Genomic DNA, 15,002 nt, shown 5'->3' with positions numbered 1-15,002 from the left:
GAGCTGTAAAACAGGCTCCTGGCACTGCCCCCACACAAAGTGAATGAATGAATTGTATTAAGGCTTTTTTGTTTATAAATAGTCTCTTGATTAATGGGTCAAATTCTAGGTGTGTATTCTATTTTTTTTCTCTCTCTTTGCATATTAGCAAGGGTAAATGAGCCTAGAGAATTGCATTTTCCTTGGCATCTGGGAGCCTTACACATTCTCTTTCTATTCTGTCTGGTTTTGTTGTTGTTGTTGTTGTTGTTTCTTGTTACATAATGAGTCTTTTTTTTTTTTTTTTGCTTTTTGGGTCACACCCGGCGATGCTCAGGGGTCACTCCTGGCTCATGCACTCAGGAATCACCCCTGGCGGTGCTCAGGGGACCATATGGGATGCTGGGATTTGAACCCGGGTCGGCCGCGTGCAAGGCAAACGCCCTACCCGCTGTGCTATCACTCCAGCCCCTAATGAGTCTTTTTGAATGCAAGTATTGTGCCACAGAGATTTTGGTGTCTTCCTGTACGTTGAAAATTTATGTTAGGACTATAGGATAGGGGAGAACATAGGGAGAGACATTAGTGATCTGACAGTCATTTTAATGGTGAGGTTTTCTTTTACTCTGGAAACCCAGACATCCATGTTAGCTATCGGATGTCCTTCTTCAAAAAGAAATGTTATTTTGTGTGTTTTTTCTCTTGGTTTTAGCACAAGTAAATCGAAGACAACAGTTCATTTGGTCAGATGTTCAGTGAAATATGGAGCATAGGGAAGGTGATTTGCGGTATTAGCTTATCCTGCTAGACCTGAACCTGTCTGTGTTTCCCTCTTCCCTGTTAGTGAGGCATGAAGAAGAGGGTCAGAGCCTTCTGGTAGGGGCTAGCCCAGTTTCCAGGACTGTTCTGCACTGTAGCATTGTAACACTGTTGTCCGTTGTTCATCAATTTGCTCAAGCAGGCATCAGTAACTTCTCCTTTGTGAGACTTGTTACTATTTTGGCATATTGAGTACGCCACAGGTAGCTTGTCAGGTTCTGCTGTGTGGGCAGGATACTCTCAGTAGCTTGCCAGGCTCTCCGAGAGGGATTGGGGAATCGAACCTGGGTCGGCAGCGTGCAAGGCAAAGACCCTACCCTCTGTGCTATCGCTCCAGGATAATTCAGTTTTCCGAAATTGACCTTGGATTCTGATTGGTCTTAAACTCCCAAGTTTCTAGAGAAATACATCTAATAACGATCACTAACATAAACAAATAGGCTTGCAATTATATAAGGAACAAGAATTTTTCTTGATGGGGCCCCATTAGTAGGGAATCTTGCTTGGCTGGAACAGTCTTTGCATTTGCTTGTTTTAAAATGACTATGGGCCTGTGGCTTATCTTCACCACACTCTCTTCTCAGTTCAGTTCACATTGTTATCTCTCAGGCCCCTGTAGTCACTGGAAATTATTAATTTGGACATAGTCTCCTGTCTAAGCCTCATTTTAGTTTTCAGATTCAGCCATAAGCCTTTTCAGATTCAGAGCTGCTTCATAAGGAAGCCTTTCTACCTTTTCCTTCCTGGGTCTGTGACCTTCCCATCCTTGGGTTGGCTCCCACATCCTCCTGGGAGCTCATGAGTTAGAAGTTACATCCACCACCACTGTGGTGGCATTTAAGGAATGCATCAGTTGAGCCAGAATTTGTGTTGTCATATGTGAGGTTGGCCTGACTTTATGTCCCCAGAGAAATCCATGACATATCCAGAGAAGCATCTGGAATGGGGAGTTCTATTTCAAGGTATAAAAGAGCCATAGCTGCCTGGAACTAGAGAAAAGATCACAGAGGGTGGAGATGCTCTAGACAGAGGATTGGAATAAGAGATGGGTTTGAACCAAACTCAGCCAGGCTGTTAGGATTTAGAATTGCCGAAAGAATACTAACATAAGAGGCAAAAGCTATTCTTAGCCCAGTTGTGCTACCAAGTTGGTCTGTGACTTTGATTGGTAAATAGCAATTCCCTGGCACTAAGTTTCTTCCTTAGTAATACAGACTCACATAAATAAGTCACTTTTCTATTTAATATTTTAAAGCCAGGTGCTAGCTTCTGGAAAAATTTCCCTGAAAATATAAAATAAAATGAAAGGAGGGAAATTGGGGACATTGGTGGTGGGAAATTTATACTGGCAAGGGCACAAACCAAATCATAGATGACTTTTAAAAAATTATTTTATTTTCATAAGGTAGTTCACATTGATTACATTCAGTATTTCAACACCGGGTAGAGCAGTAGCACAGCGGGTAGGATGTTAGCCTTGCACGCAGACAACCTGGATTCGATTCCTCTGCCCCTCTTGGAGAGACTAGCAAGCTACCAAGAGTATCTCGCCTGCATGGCAAAGCCTGGCAAGCTATTGGTCGCATATTGATATGCCAAAAACAGTAACAAGAAGTCTCACAATAGAGACGTTACTGGTGCCCACTCAAGCAAATCAATGAACAATGGGAAGACAGTGCTACAGTGCTACAGATTTCAACACCAATCCCACCACCATTATTTCAAATTTTCCCACTACCTTTCAAGCCCACCTGCCAGGGGTAGATGCTGGATAATTTATTTTCTATTGTTTTTTTATGAATATCATGAGAGGTTGTGCTTCTGGAATTCTCGAATTGAAAGTGGTTGAGGTCCAGAGACATCTCTGTAGGGAGCTAATCCATTTTGAGATTCATTTGGAAGTCTCTGGAATCAAGGCTGTTGATGCGCTGAGATGGCACCTAGAGGCAGATTGTGGGTGTGACAGCCAGGACCCCAAGCAGGTAGGATGATGGGAAGGGACGGCCCATCTCTGCTGTCATCATGGATGACTTGGTAATTGTTTATCTCACAGTGATTTAATGAAAAATAAATAAATAAATAAATAAAAGCAAAGCAGAGCTACTCCGGCAAATTTGGATGCAGGTTTCCATCTTTCCATCCTTCACCCCAACCCTGCCCTTGTCTTTTCTTTCGAGTTGCCCTATTCCAGCCCTATAGAAGCTCACAGAGCCCCGCTCTTAAATAACCACACTACACCAGATCTGGGAATTCTGCATCCGTTTGAGAATCCTGCTGTAATTGATGACCCTCACGTCTAGCAACTCATTACATGTCCAGAACTTAGTAAGAAAGGGAGGCTAACCATGACACAGGTTGCTCTGTGTGTCAGTGGCTTTATCATTTTATCAGGCATGTGCAGTTTAAGCTGAAAAGCTTGAACTTGTGTTTCTTTTCATGCACTCATAGAAGAGTACCCCCATTGACTCTATGGTGATATTGTGGATATTCTAAATGAGTTAGGCTCTCGAGAGAAATATAATCAAGATATTGCCCATGGATGGATATACTACCCATTCCTGAGTGGGTGACTGGTATACCCTAATTATCAGAAGAGTTGGATAACTAACTGGAAAACAGAAGGAGGAGAGAAGTTATGTGTTTATTTGCACAGGTAGGTCATCTTGACAGAGGCATTGGGGTTTGTGCTGTGTAGAGCTTGAATGTTTCAAAAACCCATTCACCTATTCCTCCAGTTTCAGATGATATGATGATCCGAATTATACTTTATGGCCATATTGGCCCATTCTAATTTCTGAGAACTGAAGTTTTCTAGCTTTTTGATGCTTTTTACTGAGAATAGTGATATTGTGCCTCTCCCTAGAAAGTGATATAATTTGTGGATAAACTGATGATTAATGTTGGATGGTAACATGGAAGAGCAGCCATCAAAATAAGTGTTTCTAGCAGATAATACTTATGAGTGATTATGCAGGGTCAGGCAGCTTCTTTGTATGCAGTATTTTGTTATTGCATGCCAAGCATTACTGGCATCATTATTATTCTCTTTTTCTCCCCCCCTCGCTCTCTCTGTCTCTCTCTCTCTCTCTGTCTCTCTCTCTCTCTGTCTCTCTCTCTCTCTCTCTCTCTCTCTCACACACACACACACACACACACACGCACATGCACATTTACATTTTAGGAACTAGAAGCTTAAAAACAGTTCATTGGAGATTTTTTGGAAATTACTTGGCTCAACTGGATTTGGGGTTAGGGAAAAGAAAACTTGAGTAGGGCTTAGACTTGGAGGAAAACCTGACAGTGGTTGAAACCTGTGCAGGTAAGTCAACCCAAGGTGATGAACTCAGTTTCTAGAAGTCTGCCAATCTTGCAGAGTCATACCTTGCAGAACTTCATCCATTCTTCATTTATTCAGCAAATACTATTTATGGGCCTGACATGGGGAAAGTATAGAACTAGGTACTTTGGGTGAAACAAGGAACCGCAAGTCATGAACCATGCCTACAAAGATTTGAAAGTCAAAGAACAGACAAGTCACATGCTACAATTTTAAACTGAAAAAATGGAGTAAAAATAATGAATGTGCACTGTTAGCTTACTTCATACCATGAATGAGCTTTATAAACTTTTTTTTTAGTTAAAAAATGTTGTGCAACAGGGATATTGAATCCAGGTTTCCTGCATGTGAGACAGGCATGTACTCTACAACTGAGCCATATCTACAGTCCAAGCTTTATCTTATTTTATCTGGATCACAACCTCTTAGCTAAGTGCAGCTGTGATCTACATGTTGCTATTTTGCCTGTTAACAAATGTAATTCATCTATATGTCCAAGGTTGTTTGTGCAGCTAACATACATTGAAGCGTACAAAGACCCCTCTTTACCTCATGCTGTCTCCACAGTTTAAAGTAGAATAGCTTCACTATCAAACCAGGAAGAATAGGAATGTGAGGCATTGTGAGAAAACATTAAATAGCATTGCTAGAGATTATGATTTATCTAATACCTATAGAAACAGAGAAAGAGAGGGAGGGTGTGAAGGAGTCAGCTGAGAATAAGAGGGATTCAAAAATGGTTCAAAACAGGAAATGACGAAGAGGAAAAGGCTTGGGGGACCTGCTTTCAAAAGGAGAAACTTTCAGAAGCCGAATTCTCACTGCTGTGTGATCAGTGATGTTGAGAACTGAGGAAATGAGTGTAGGGTTGGCCATTGGCACTAGGCTATTGTTAGTATTACAGGGAAACCTTTGCAAGGGTAAAGAAACAGAAACCAGATGTGTTGTTGGATAAGTTCTGAATAAAGATTGCCTCTTACTTACTAATTCTAATAATAGAGCTGCCCATACATGCAGTGCGGATGAGGTCATTGGGTCAGGTGTTCGGGGCTAAAGAAAGTGAACAAGTCTGGTGTCTGGAGGTCTGCATTGCCTGTTCTCTGAGTTTCCCACAAGAAACTGGTCATTCAGACAGTTTTGATACAATTTCTCCTGGTGCTTGAATAATTTCTTTTGTTAAAAATAAAAGACTTTTACATTTGAAAACAGTAATATTTGGCTTACCAACTTTGAACTTCTGTAATCCTTTTCAGAAGTTTAGAAGTGAAATAGAGGAGTATCTCAAAGAGATGGAAATGGTGAAGGGTTGTGTGATGTACGTTCGTGTGTTCCTTTCTGCTTTTTGTTTCTTGAGGTGGATAGACATAAACTTACCTAGGAGAAGGTTCAGTAGGGAGAGAGAGGACCACAACCTTGAAGGAGATGTCTCGAGAGGACAGTGCTAGTGGGAATGGGAGGATGAATAGGAGGCCAGTATTGGAGTCCTATGACGAAAAAGCAGAGGAAGATCAAGGACAAACTGGATGCCAAATGGAGAGTGTGGGAGCAAGAGAAACCCCCTGAAAAAGTTCTGATGTCTGACAATTGTTTCAAGGATGAGGTGAGGGGAAGGGTGCAGAATAGTTTAAGATGTGAACAATGAGGACACAGGACTATCTTTGAGCAGGCTCCCAAGTCATGCTCAATAGGTGAGGGAGCCTCTGGCAGTATTTGGCCAGCGTGGTCTGAGGAGCTGACAGATCTGAGGATGCAGTGCTGCCTTGGGCCTGCAGTGCCAGGGATTACATTTCCAACCCAGTTGCTGGGGTTACTCTGGACCAGGATCATGCTCAGAGATGCTCAGGGGCTCACAGGTTTGCACCTGGTGATGCTGGAATGTGTAGGCTGCCAAGGATTGACCTAATTGGATGTGTGCAAGTCTTCGTACCCCTCAATCACTTTCTTTAAAGGATCTCTCATTTTACAGGTAATAATAGGAAATTGAATATATAAATAAAAACGGAAAAAATAGAACTGATATATAACAAAAGGGAAATTGTAGATTGTTTTCCAAATATGCACTTTGAAAACATACAAAACAATTTGACATTTTGTCAAAAAAAATCCATCTCCACTTCACCTTGAATCATTTGTGTTTTATGAGTAGAGAATGTCGCATGTCTTGGGAAAGATGGAACTGGTTAGTTAGAGTTTTTAGGTCATGTAAAGCAAGAATTATCTTTTATTAGAATAACTATATGTGGCCTTGGTGTTTTGTTTAAGCAGGTCAACTTCTGTGGCTTGATGTGAATAAAATGGATAAAGGCAGACACCACTTTGTCTGACAAATTTTAAAAGATGCTATTTGAATACTAAGAAGATTGGAGCTTTACTGCATTCTTCCAAAATAATCTATCTGAAAAGGGGAGAAATGCTATCAACTAATAGGAGATTTCTCAGCTGCCATGCTTATGTTTTTCATATATAACATAAAAGTTGGCAGATTATTGATGAGAGGTCAGTTAGCTGAAAAAGAAGTATGTCAGACAATTTTGTAGCACAGGTAGATGTGGATGAAAGTTGAGAGTTGCTAGTAAAGTTTCAGGTAAAGATGAGTAGATTGGCAATGTGTAAATATCTTCACTGCTTCAGTGGCGGTTCATTTTCGTTGTTACATGGAGGTTATGTCTTTTAGATGAGTTTCCAAAATTTGATTTAATAGACACCAAAGAGGCATGTCATTCCAAAGAAGATGTAATTTGCAGCAAGTTTGGTTTGCTTTTTAGAGAAACTGGTCTGAATGTGTTTCCTCTTCTGTGTTTCCAATTGTCCCCTATGTGTCCCTGAACCAAAGCTCTGAAATGGATAAAATGGAAAAGCTAAGCCCTCCTTCGGGAGGTACATAAAGGGATTGCAGTGAGTCCATCATCATGAATGATTAACAGAGACCCAGCATCTACAGCATGGCTTGTACAGTTTTCAAAGATTCAGTCCAATAAGATCTGCCTTCAAACAGCAGATTTCCACCTGGGATAACATTTCATCTCATTCTGGCCTTGGGAACACAGACAGATCTTGAGGTGCAGCATAAGAGCATAATATTCGTTGTCAGTCATTTCTCAAATTCCCAAATTTGTGACCCTGTTAATACTTCTTTTATCTGCAACCTGCATGAAGGAAATGATGTAAAAATACCAACATTATGCTCTCATTATGACAAGTTGCTTGTCATCTTACTTTCTGCTAAGTCAAGGTCACAAACTTAACTCAGATAAGCCTGTTTTCTGCAAAGTCCTTACCATTATTTGGCAAGTTAACTAAGACCAAGTGCATGTCCTGCTGTATTGTGGGTTGTCAAAGATAGTCACTGAGGTTTGACCACAATGTTGAGGCAGTCAGAAAATGACAATGCATTGTCATTTTCTGACTGCCTTTCTCTGTCTCTGTCTCTCTCTCTCTTTTTATTTTTTGCTTTTTGAGCCACACCCTCGATGCACAGGGGTGACTCCTGGCTCATGCACTCAGGAATTCCTCCTTGCGGCGATATGGGATGCTGGGAATCAAACCCCGGTTGGCCGTGTGCAAGGCAAATGCTCTACCGGCTGTACTATCACTCCAGCCCCTTTTCTCTGTCTCTTGTCTCCATATTAACATAATAACTATATGTGCAACTATGTTCCTGCTAGAAACCTCAAAGAAGCATTACAGAACATATTCTTAAAAACTGTGTCATTGTCAGCAGGTCTGTTCACAGTATTGCTGAGATTGTGGACCTCAGCGTTGTAATTCCTGCATTACTGAAATCCACGTGGGATCTATGACAATCTACCAGTCCCTCCTACCCAAAATTCTTTGTCTCAGTAAGCTTCAGTAATTAAATCATGGACTTTGACTTATTGGTAAGGGCCACTTCTTAAAACAAGTGTATCCAATTTCCTACTGGGGTAACTTTCATTCTTCCTGGAATCGCAGGAAACAATTTCACATTGGACCCAGGAGTCTCAGGAAGATGGAATTATAAGCGCTACTGTTCTGCCCCCACATACACACACACATCCTTTTCCCTTCAAAAATAAAATGAAATAAAGTAAGTAAAATGAGCGGCAGCCCTGTGGTGAGGCTTGAGGGATAGGTAATAACAAAGAAGAGAAAGGGTTTTAATTTCAGAATGGGGACTGCTGCCCAGCCCTATCTCCCTTTGGATTTTGGTTCTTATAACATTACGGTGAGTTATTAATATGTATGATCTGTACTTTATTCAAACATTATAAATCTATGCAGAATTCTAGTGTTTGGGTTTTTCTTTATAGCTTTCATTCTTCTTCCCAGAATTATCTCGTTTTGATCGGGAAACTTTTGCATAAGAAGCGCACATGGAGAACTCACATTTCCATACCATAAATATTAAAAGGGGGTTAAGCTTTACAGTTGCTTCTCCATCCCAATGGGAGGAAAGTTAGCCTTCTAATCAGAGAGCCATTAATAATGTTCCTTTATTCACGAGCCAGAAGGTAAAACGTATCTTGTAATATAAAATTGGACTATATAGTTCCTTTTATTACTATAAATTGTGGCTGTGGTTAGCTGTGCCATGTTTTTATGAAGGATAGACTGAAAAATCCAACAGTTATCTGAGTTGTGAAAAATAGTTGATTGGCTTATATTTTTTTAAACCAAGCTGAGTCCAAACTTTAAGGATTTTGATTAAAGTGCTTTTTTGTAAAAAACTAAAGGACACCGACGGGGCGTGTGCACTTGCGGGCTCTCCGAGCGGCTCTGCCTCACCACTCGTGTTCGGTGCTCTGGAACCGCTGTGTGTGCTGTCGGTCAAGGGCAGGCGACAGAAGGAAGAAGGCCAAAACGGTTGCTCGATCAGTTTATTTCATTCTCTCTCTGCTTGTCTCCCGGTTCTGGATCTCTTTCTGGATCTGTGGATCTGGCCCCCTAACCCACTCTTACAGCTTAGTTAAATTCCCCCAGCATGAGGGGTTTGGGCATACACATAGGTGTGGTCGCATTCAATAGGGGTAAGGTTCCTTTCCCTCAGGGGATGCTTCTCCTAGGACTGATTCTCTTTCAGCAGGAGGATCCACCCAAGAGCGAAGTCCCAAGAGTGTGTTTCTCCTCTCCTCATAAAGCAAACATATAAGCATTCATAATATTCATCATTTTGTATGGATACAATAAGAAATACATTAAAGTTTATAGAATTGCTCTTCTGGGACCATGTCAATCTCAGACTACAGTGCTCAGGCCAGATCAGTCTTTCCTATCCCTAGCAGGGTCCTAGTGTTGTCATTACTTTTGGATCATGACAGCATTTGTCTATGATCAAGCTCTTAACTTAATAGTTAAGAATTAGGCACTTTGGCCAGGCCCATCTCGATGCGAGGTAGCACATAACTCACAACTTGCTCTGGATCTGTCCCGACGGGGTGCTAGGAACTGAGGGCAACTGAGGCTTAAGTGGAGAAAGCAGATGCCTAGGAATGAATAATATTTGAAGCCAATGAAGTCCCAAGTTACAAAAGCATAATATTGTCTTCTTGTGTCTATACAAAAAAGGACATTGCTTTAAAGTAAATTATTCAAAAGGCATAAGGAGAAGAGGAAGGCAATATTGTAATATTCAGTGTCCTAGGAAGGTCTGATCTTACAAATTAGCAGAGTCAGATTAGGAGAAAGCTGATTAACTGTTTTGGGGAAGAAAGCATAGAGAAGTGATTACAGCTAAACAAAGGGATGGGAGCACTGTGACGGGAGCAACCCAATAAACCTAAACTAGCTGAGGCTATGTTATCCTACACAATTTTGCTGGATAATTATGAAGTATTGGTTCATCACAGTGCGGATTCACCGATTGAATGTGTAGCATAAAGAGGAAGGAACTAGAATGAGCAAACTTAATGTTTTCTTGGTAGCTTTGTAGCCGCTTCCTAGCTCTTGTTTATTGTTATTTTTTTGTTAGCATAGAGGAGTAGTCATAAATTTTGGTTCCCATGGAAATGTAAAGGGATGTGTGAGAACTATTTCATTTTGGTAAACTGTCTGCACATGATAGTCTCAACTGTCATCCTTTATGATGGGAAATGAACATGCTAATTGACGCTTTTTTTTCTTTTTTCAGGAAACCTGCCATATGAATACAAAATAGTGATTGCTGGGAATCATGAACTGACATTTGATAAGGAATTCATGGCAGACCTTGTCAAACAGGACTACTACCGTTTCCCCTCTGTGTCCAAATTGAAACCAGAGGACTTTGACAACGTTCAGTCTCTCCTGACGAACAGTATTTACTTGCAAGACTCGGAAGTAACGGTGAAGGGATTCAGGATATACGGTGCACCTTGGTAAGTGCTCAGACAGATTCCTTTCTCATTGCTGTTATTTGACTCAGCATTAGAAAAATCATAATATAGAGTAGTTATCGTTGATGCAAATGAGTAGGACAGAAAAAAATTATCATTGCTGTAAATATGAGATTCAACAAAATAACAGATCCTGGCTCTGCCCCTTGTTTTATTTTCTGATGAAGATTTCTTTAAGCCAGGCCAGGGGGCTGGGACTTTGGTGGATATTTTTACATTTAAGCCACTCATGGTCCATACAACACAGAAGGATTTTAGAGCAGCTCATTCGGTGCCCTTCAGGCAGATTCAGCTTCTCTGAACTTTCCATCAGCCTTAGGTAACTCTCTTCCCTCTCATTTTACACTGGACGCATTCATAAAATACTTAGCTTAGGTCTTGCAGTGTTTTGCTAAGTAAGCACATCATCTGACCAGCTCTAAAGAAATGGGAGTTGAGAGTCCTTCCCCTCTAGGTCCTGTGACATGATTTTAGTTCCTGAGCCCAACAATCTGGAGTTTCTGTTTGTTTGTTTTTCACAGAGGAACCACCCCCAGAAGAGATGAAGTAAGGGGGCTTGGGTCATTGTAGGGCTCCTGGGATGGAAATAAGGGCCTTGCATAGTCTTGGTTTTTTATCTGGATTTTCCTAAGTTTCCCAGGCAAAAGTCTGCTGTGTAGGCGGGTAGTTTGGAAGTTACTGCTGGGAACTCAGATGTAGAATTCTCAGAGTCTAGGGGCCAGAAAAGAAACCCCTGCTCTTGGTACTCCATGCTTGCTCAGTTTTCTTTTTTAGAGAAATTGTTTTGTGGAGCCCGAGCCTTGGTCTTTGTGTCTCTAAGATGGCAGAACTAACATCTACTTGAGAGAGTTGTGAGAATTAAATTAAGTGGTTTACGGTAAATTTTGAAGTATCCCTGTAGTTCGCTTATGAAAATGATCTTCATTCTTTAGCCTGACTTGGCTCTGGCACTAAGTGTTTCAGTGAAGTTGAGCAAGTCACCTGGTGTCCAGACTAGGATTTTTTTTTTAATCTTTCAAAGGGGAGTTAGATGAGATTAGAGGAGTTTGGGGCATGTAATTATATGTTTGTGTGTTGTTTATTGTGAACTCTGGAACTAACCTTGACTCACTTAATTCCATCCTGTTTTAGGAAGGTCAGACAGGGCTGAAAAGTTGAGTTCAGATTGTCACATCACTCCACAGTTGTTGTGTCATCTGTACAACAGACAGTAGAAATATTTTGTCCTTTTTTTTCCCTTCCTCGTTTGGCTAGTTGGTGTCTAACCATACTGATGAGTGAGTATAGGAAGCATATTTCTGATTAAAATAAACCTGATAGGAATTGTGAACTTTATGCTAAGTTCTAGTCTTCTTTGTTCTTTTATCTACTATCATGTTTCCTTCAAAATACTTTAATAGGATGAACACTATTGTATCCCCCATTGGCAGATAAGAAAACTCTGATACAGAAAGGTGAAGCAACTACCCAAGAATCACATAGAGAAGTCAGTGGTAGCTTTCTAATTTTGAGTCTGACTGTAGGGGACTTCCTGGTATAAAATCAGCCTTTCCTTGGCATCAGCTACCACTGCTGTTGAGGAGTTGGTGTTTTTTGTCAAACGTTGTCAACCTTCAGATGAAGTCTACTGCACTGGGAATCAAAGGGGCAAACTGAGCCCTAGTTCAGCCTTTGCTGATTGTGAGTGTGGCATCAGGGAAATCACTTTTCTATGTAAAATAAAATCCATCAGGTCTACCCTTATCTTTCTCATCTGTAACTCACATAATCAACTTGGAATATATAATCTTCAGGTTCAAATTCTTGGAGATTACACATATACATGGGCATGGTTGATTATTTTAGCACCTTGTGTAATTTAAATCCTTTTTACTATTAAAAAAAATTTTTTTTTTCTTTTTGGGTCACACCTGGCGATGCACAGGGGTTACTCCTGGCTCTGCACTCAGGAACTACCCCTGGCCATGCTCAGGGGACCATATGGGATGCTGGGATTTGAACCCGGGTCGGCCGCATGCAAGGCAAACGCCCTACCCGCTGTGCTATCTCTCCAGCCCCTTAAAAAATTTTTAATATTTTTTGGAAAATTTATTCCAGAGCTACCACTTTTCTCCTCTTAGAAATTAAATGATTTTTTTTAATCCCTGAAAATCACCCATTGCTAAATGCTTGCTTAATAACTCAATAGATATTCCAATCCCAAAATAATATGGATAGACTTTTATTTCCATACTTTCCAGTGATTTTTCTGTAGGATATAATTATTGCTTATATTTGCTGCTATTAGTAGTGATCTAATTTCGAATTTTAAATTTTTTGGTATTTGGTTTTTGGGCCACACCCAAAAGAAATAACTACTCAGGGCATACTCCTGGCTCTGCACTCAGGGATCACTTCTGATGGTGCTGGCAGAACCATATGGGATGCCAAGGATCGAACCCATCTTGGTTATGTGCAAAGTAAGCACCCTGCCTGCTGTATTATCTCTCTGGGCCCTGATAATGATTTTTAAAGCAGTACATCAAGCAAAAATCTTGAAACTAAGAATTACCACCCTAGGTTTCTCAAAAGTAGTAGCCATCTGATCAAAAAGATAGCACGTATTTTAAAAATAATGAATTGTAGCTAGATGTCATTACTGAAAGGGAATATTAGTCCACTTTCATGGCATGTTTATAACTTGCAACACAAGAGTTACCAGCTTCCAAAGACTAGGGAGAATGAAAGTACTGTTTCTCAATTTACAACTTAACAGAAATTTGTTTGTGGAAACCAGTGTACCACATCCCTGTCTATTCATGGTTGTTGCAATCTGAGCATGCTCTGGTGTTAGTTAGGCTCCAAGGAAGAATGCTTGATGGGTCTGGAAAAACGGAGTGGCCTAGACTGAAACAGTTGTTGGGGATGCTATGCTTGGGAAAGAAACGTGCTTCCAGTGAAAGAGGAGCAAAGTTGACAAGTTTCTTTGAGTATCCAGGCATTGTATGACAGGCTCTGTGACATCTGCATGCATGGCTTCAGTACTTGTGCAGGATGAATTGTCACCTTTGGTAGTAACACTTCAGTCACAGATTTGCTTGCACGGCCATGTTTCTCCTCTTCCTCTTTGAGAGACAGTAGAGGCCCGTGTTGCTTCCAGGATATTGCTCTCCTGGCAAGCCAGCTCAAGGATTTCCTGCATCCTCTGTGTTGATCCTCTGCCACCATGATGGCACCTCATTTCCTCTTTATGATCATGCTTCACAACTAGGATCCTTTCCAAAAGCTGAAAGCAAATTCTAAACCTGTCAAAACACCTGCCTTCCCAGTAACTAATTGGGTGACTGGTGGGGAAGAAGGGAGGTGGAATTTGATAATCATCAGTGAATTTTTGGTTGTAGCCTGCATTTCTGTGGAAGCAGTGGTTGGTAAGCTCACTCTTGGTACTCAGTATTAAAATATCTACTAGTCTCCGGCCACGGAAGTGGTTCAGATGGCAGGAGCACAAGCATTGTACGGAGGAGACTCAGGTTGGGTGTCCAGCATCACATGCTCTCCCCACTTTCCTACCACCATCAGGGAACTAACCCTAACAAACACCGTAGGACTAAGCTGAGAGGTAGCCCTTGTGCACCACTGGGAATAACCAACACCCAATAATCAACTTCCATCATTATTATTTCAATTAGTGTTTTGATGCTAGGATGCAGTATAGGAGGAAATTCAAGTACTAATTGGTTAGCAGGCAGCTGCAGAAAGGAAAATGCCCAGTAAGAATGTGACAGAGCGGTTGTATTGTTCGGCAACAGCCTGCTCCTTGTTCCCTCCAGAAGAGAAATGCAGAGCTGGTCTCCCGTGGCTTTTAATGAATATGAGTGGGGCTTTCCGATGTCCAGAAACTTGATCTCGCTGCCGACCAAGGGGTCAGGAACAAAGAGCACACTTTTCACCGTTAGAGTGGACCCAGGTGTCATTTGTCAGATTTAGTAACTGGGGAGGAAGTACCTTAACTTCTGTGGCAGGAGAATTTGATCAGATTTAAGCCGAGGAACTCTAAAATGGCTGAAATAGCCAATGAAGGCCCGCGGAGCTACATTTTCAAAGGAAGTCAGAGCAAGGTTTCTTTTCCCCTCCCGCTCTCCCTTCATTTCAGATTGGGATGGTAATTGTGGAAATGTCATGAATTCCTTCACTCATGTAGATGTAATTTCCCCAGCAATTTTCGAAGAGGGAGGTGCTGTGTGGATTCTGTTCTCTCGCAATTATAATTGTGTTTGCACACAAATAGCTACAAGGTTGCTCACATTTCCTGGTTCTGATCAGTGCAATGGGACTTTATGTTTACCCTGCCAGAAAAGCTTCAGATGTTTTTATTTCCAATTATAAGTTTTGTAATGCATCATGTATTTTGCTGACAGTCTTCAAGTTCTTGAAACAGCAAACAAATTAACAGCAGATATTGAGTGAGAGGATTAGAAAACCAATTGGCAACTCATATGATAGAATTCAGATATGGGGATGGTGGAATGGGCTCATTT

General features: G+C 41.1%; 1 protein-coding gene across 5 annotated transcripts in view; it reads left to right on the top strand.

Moving 5' to 3' along the window:
- MPPED2 (metallophosphoesterase domain containing 2) overlaps positions 1 to 15,002 on the top strand; it is a 214,773-nt gene that overhangs the window by 94,530 nt on the left and 105,241 nt on the right. For all 5 annotated transcript variants that reach the window (XM_055143076.1, XM_055143072.1, XM_055143074.1 and 2 more), the window contains exon 4: positions 10,242 to 10,467. In XM_055143076.1, coding sequence (XP_054999051.1) covers positions 10,242 to 10,467 — 226 coding nt within the window. The remainder of the gene's footprint in view (positions 1 to 10,241; positions 10,468 to 15,002) is intronic.

This window comes from Sorex araneus, chromosome 6, assembly GCF_027595985.1.
Source record: "Sorex araneus isolate mSorAra2 chromosome 6, mSorAra2.pri, whole genome shotgun sequence".
In the NCBI taxonomy this organism is placed as follows: domain Eukaryota; kingdom Metazoa; phylum Chordata; class Mammalia; order Eulipotyphla; family Soricidae; genus Sorex; species Sorex araneus.
Note: the sequence above shows the minus strand (reverse complement) of the source record. Positions and strands in the feature narration are given on the sequence as shown.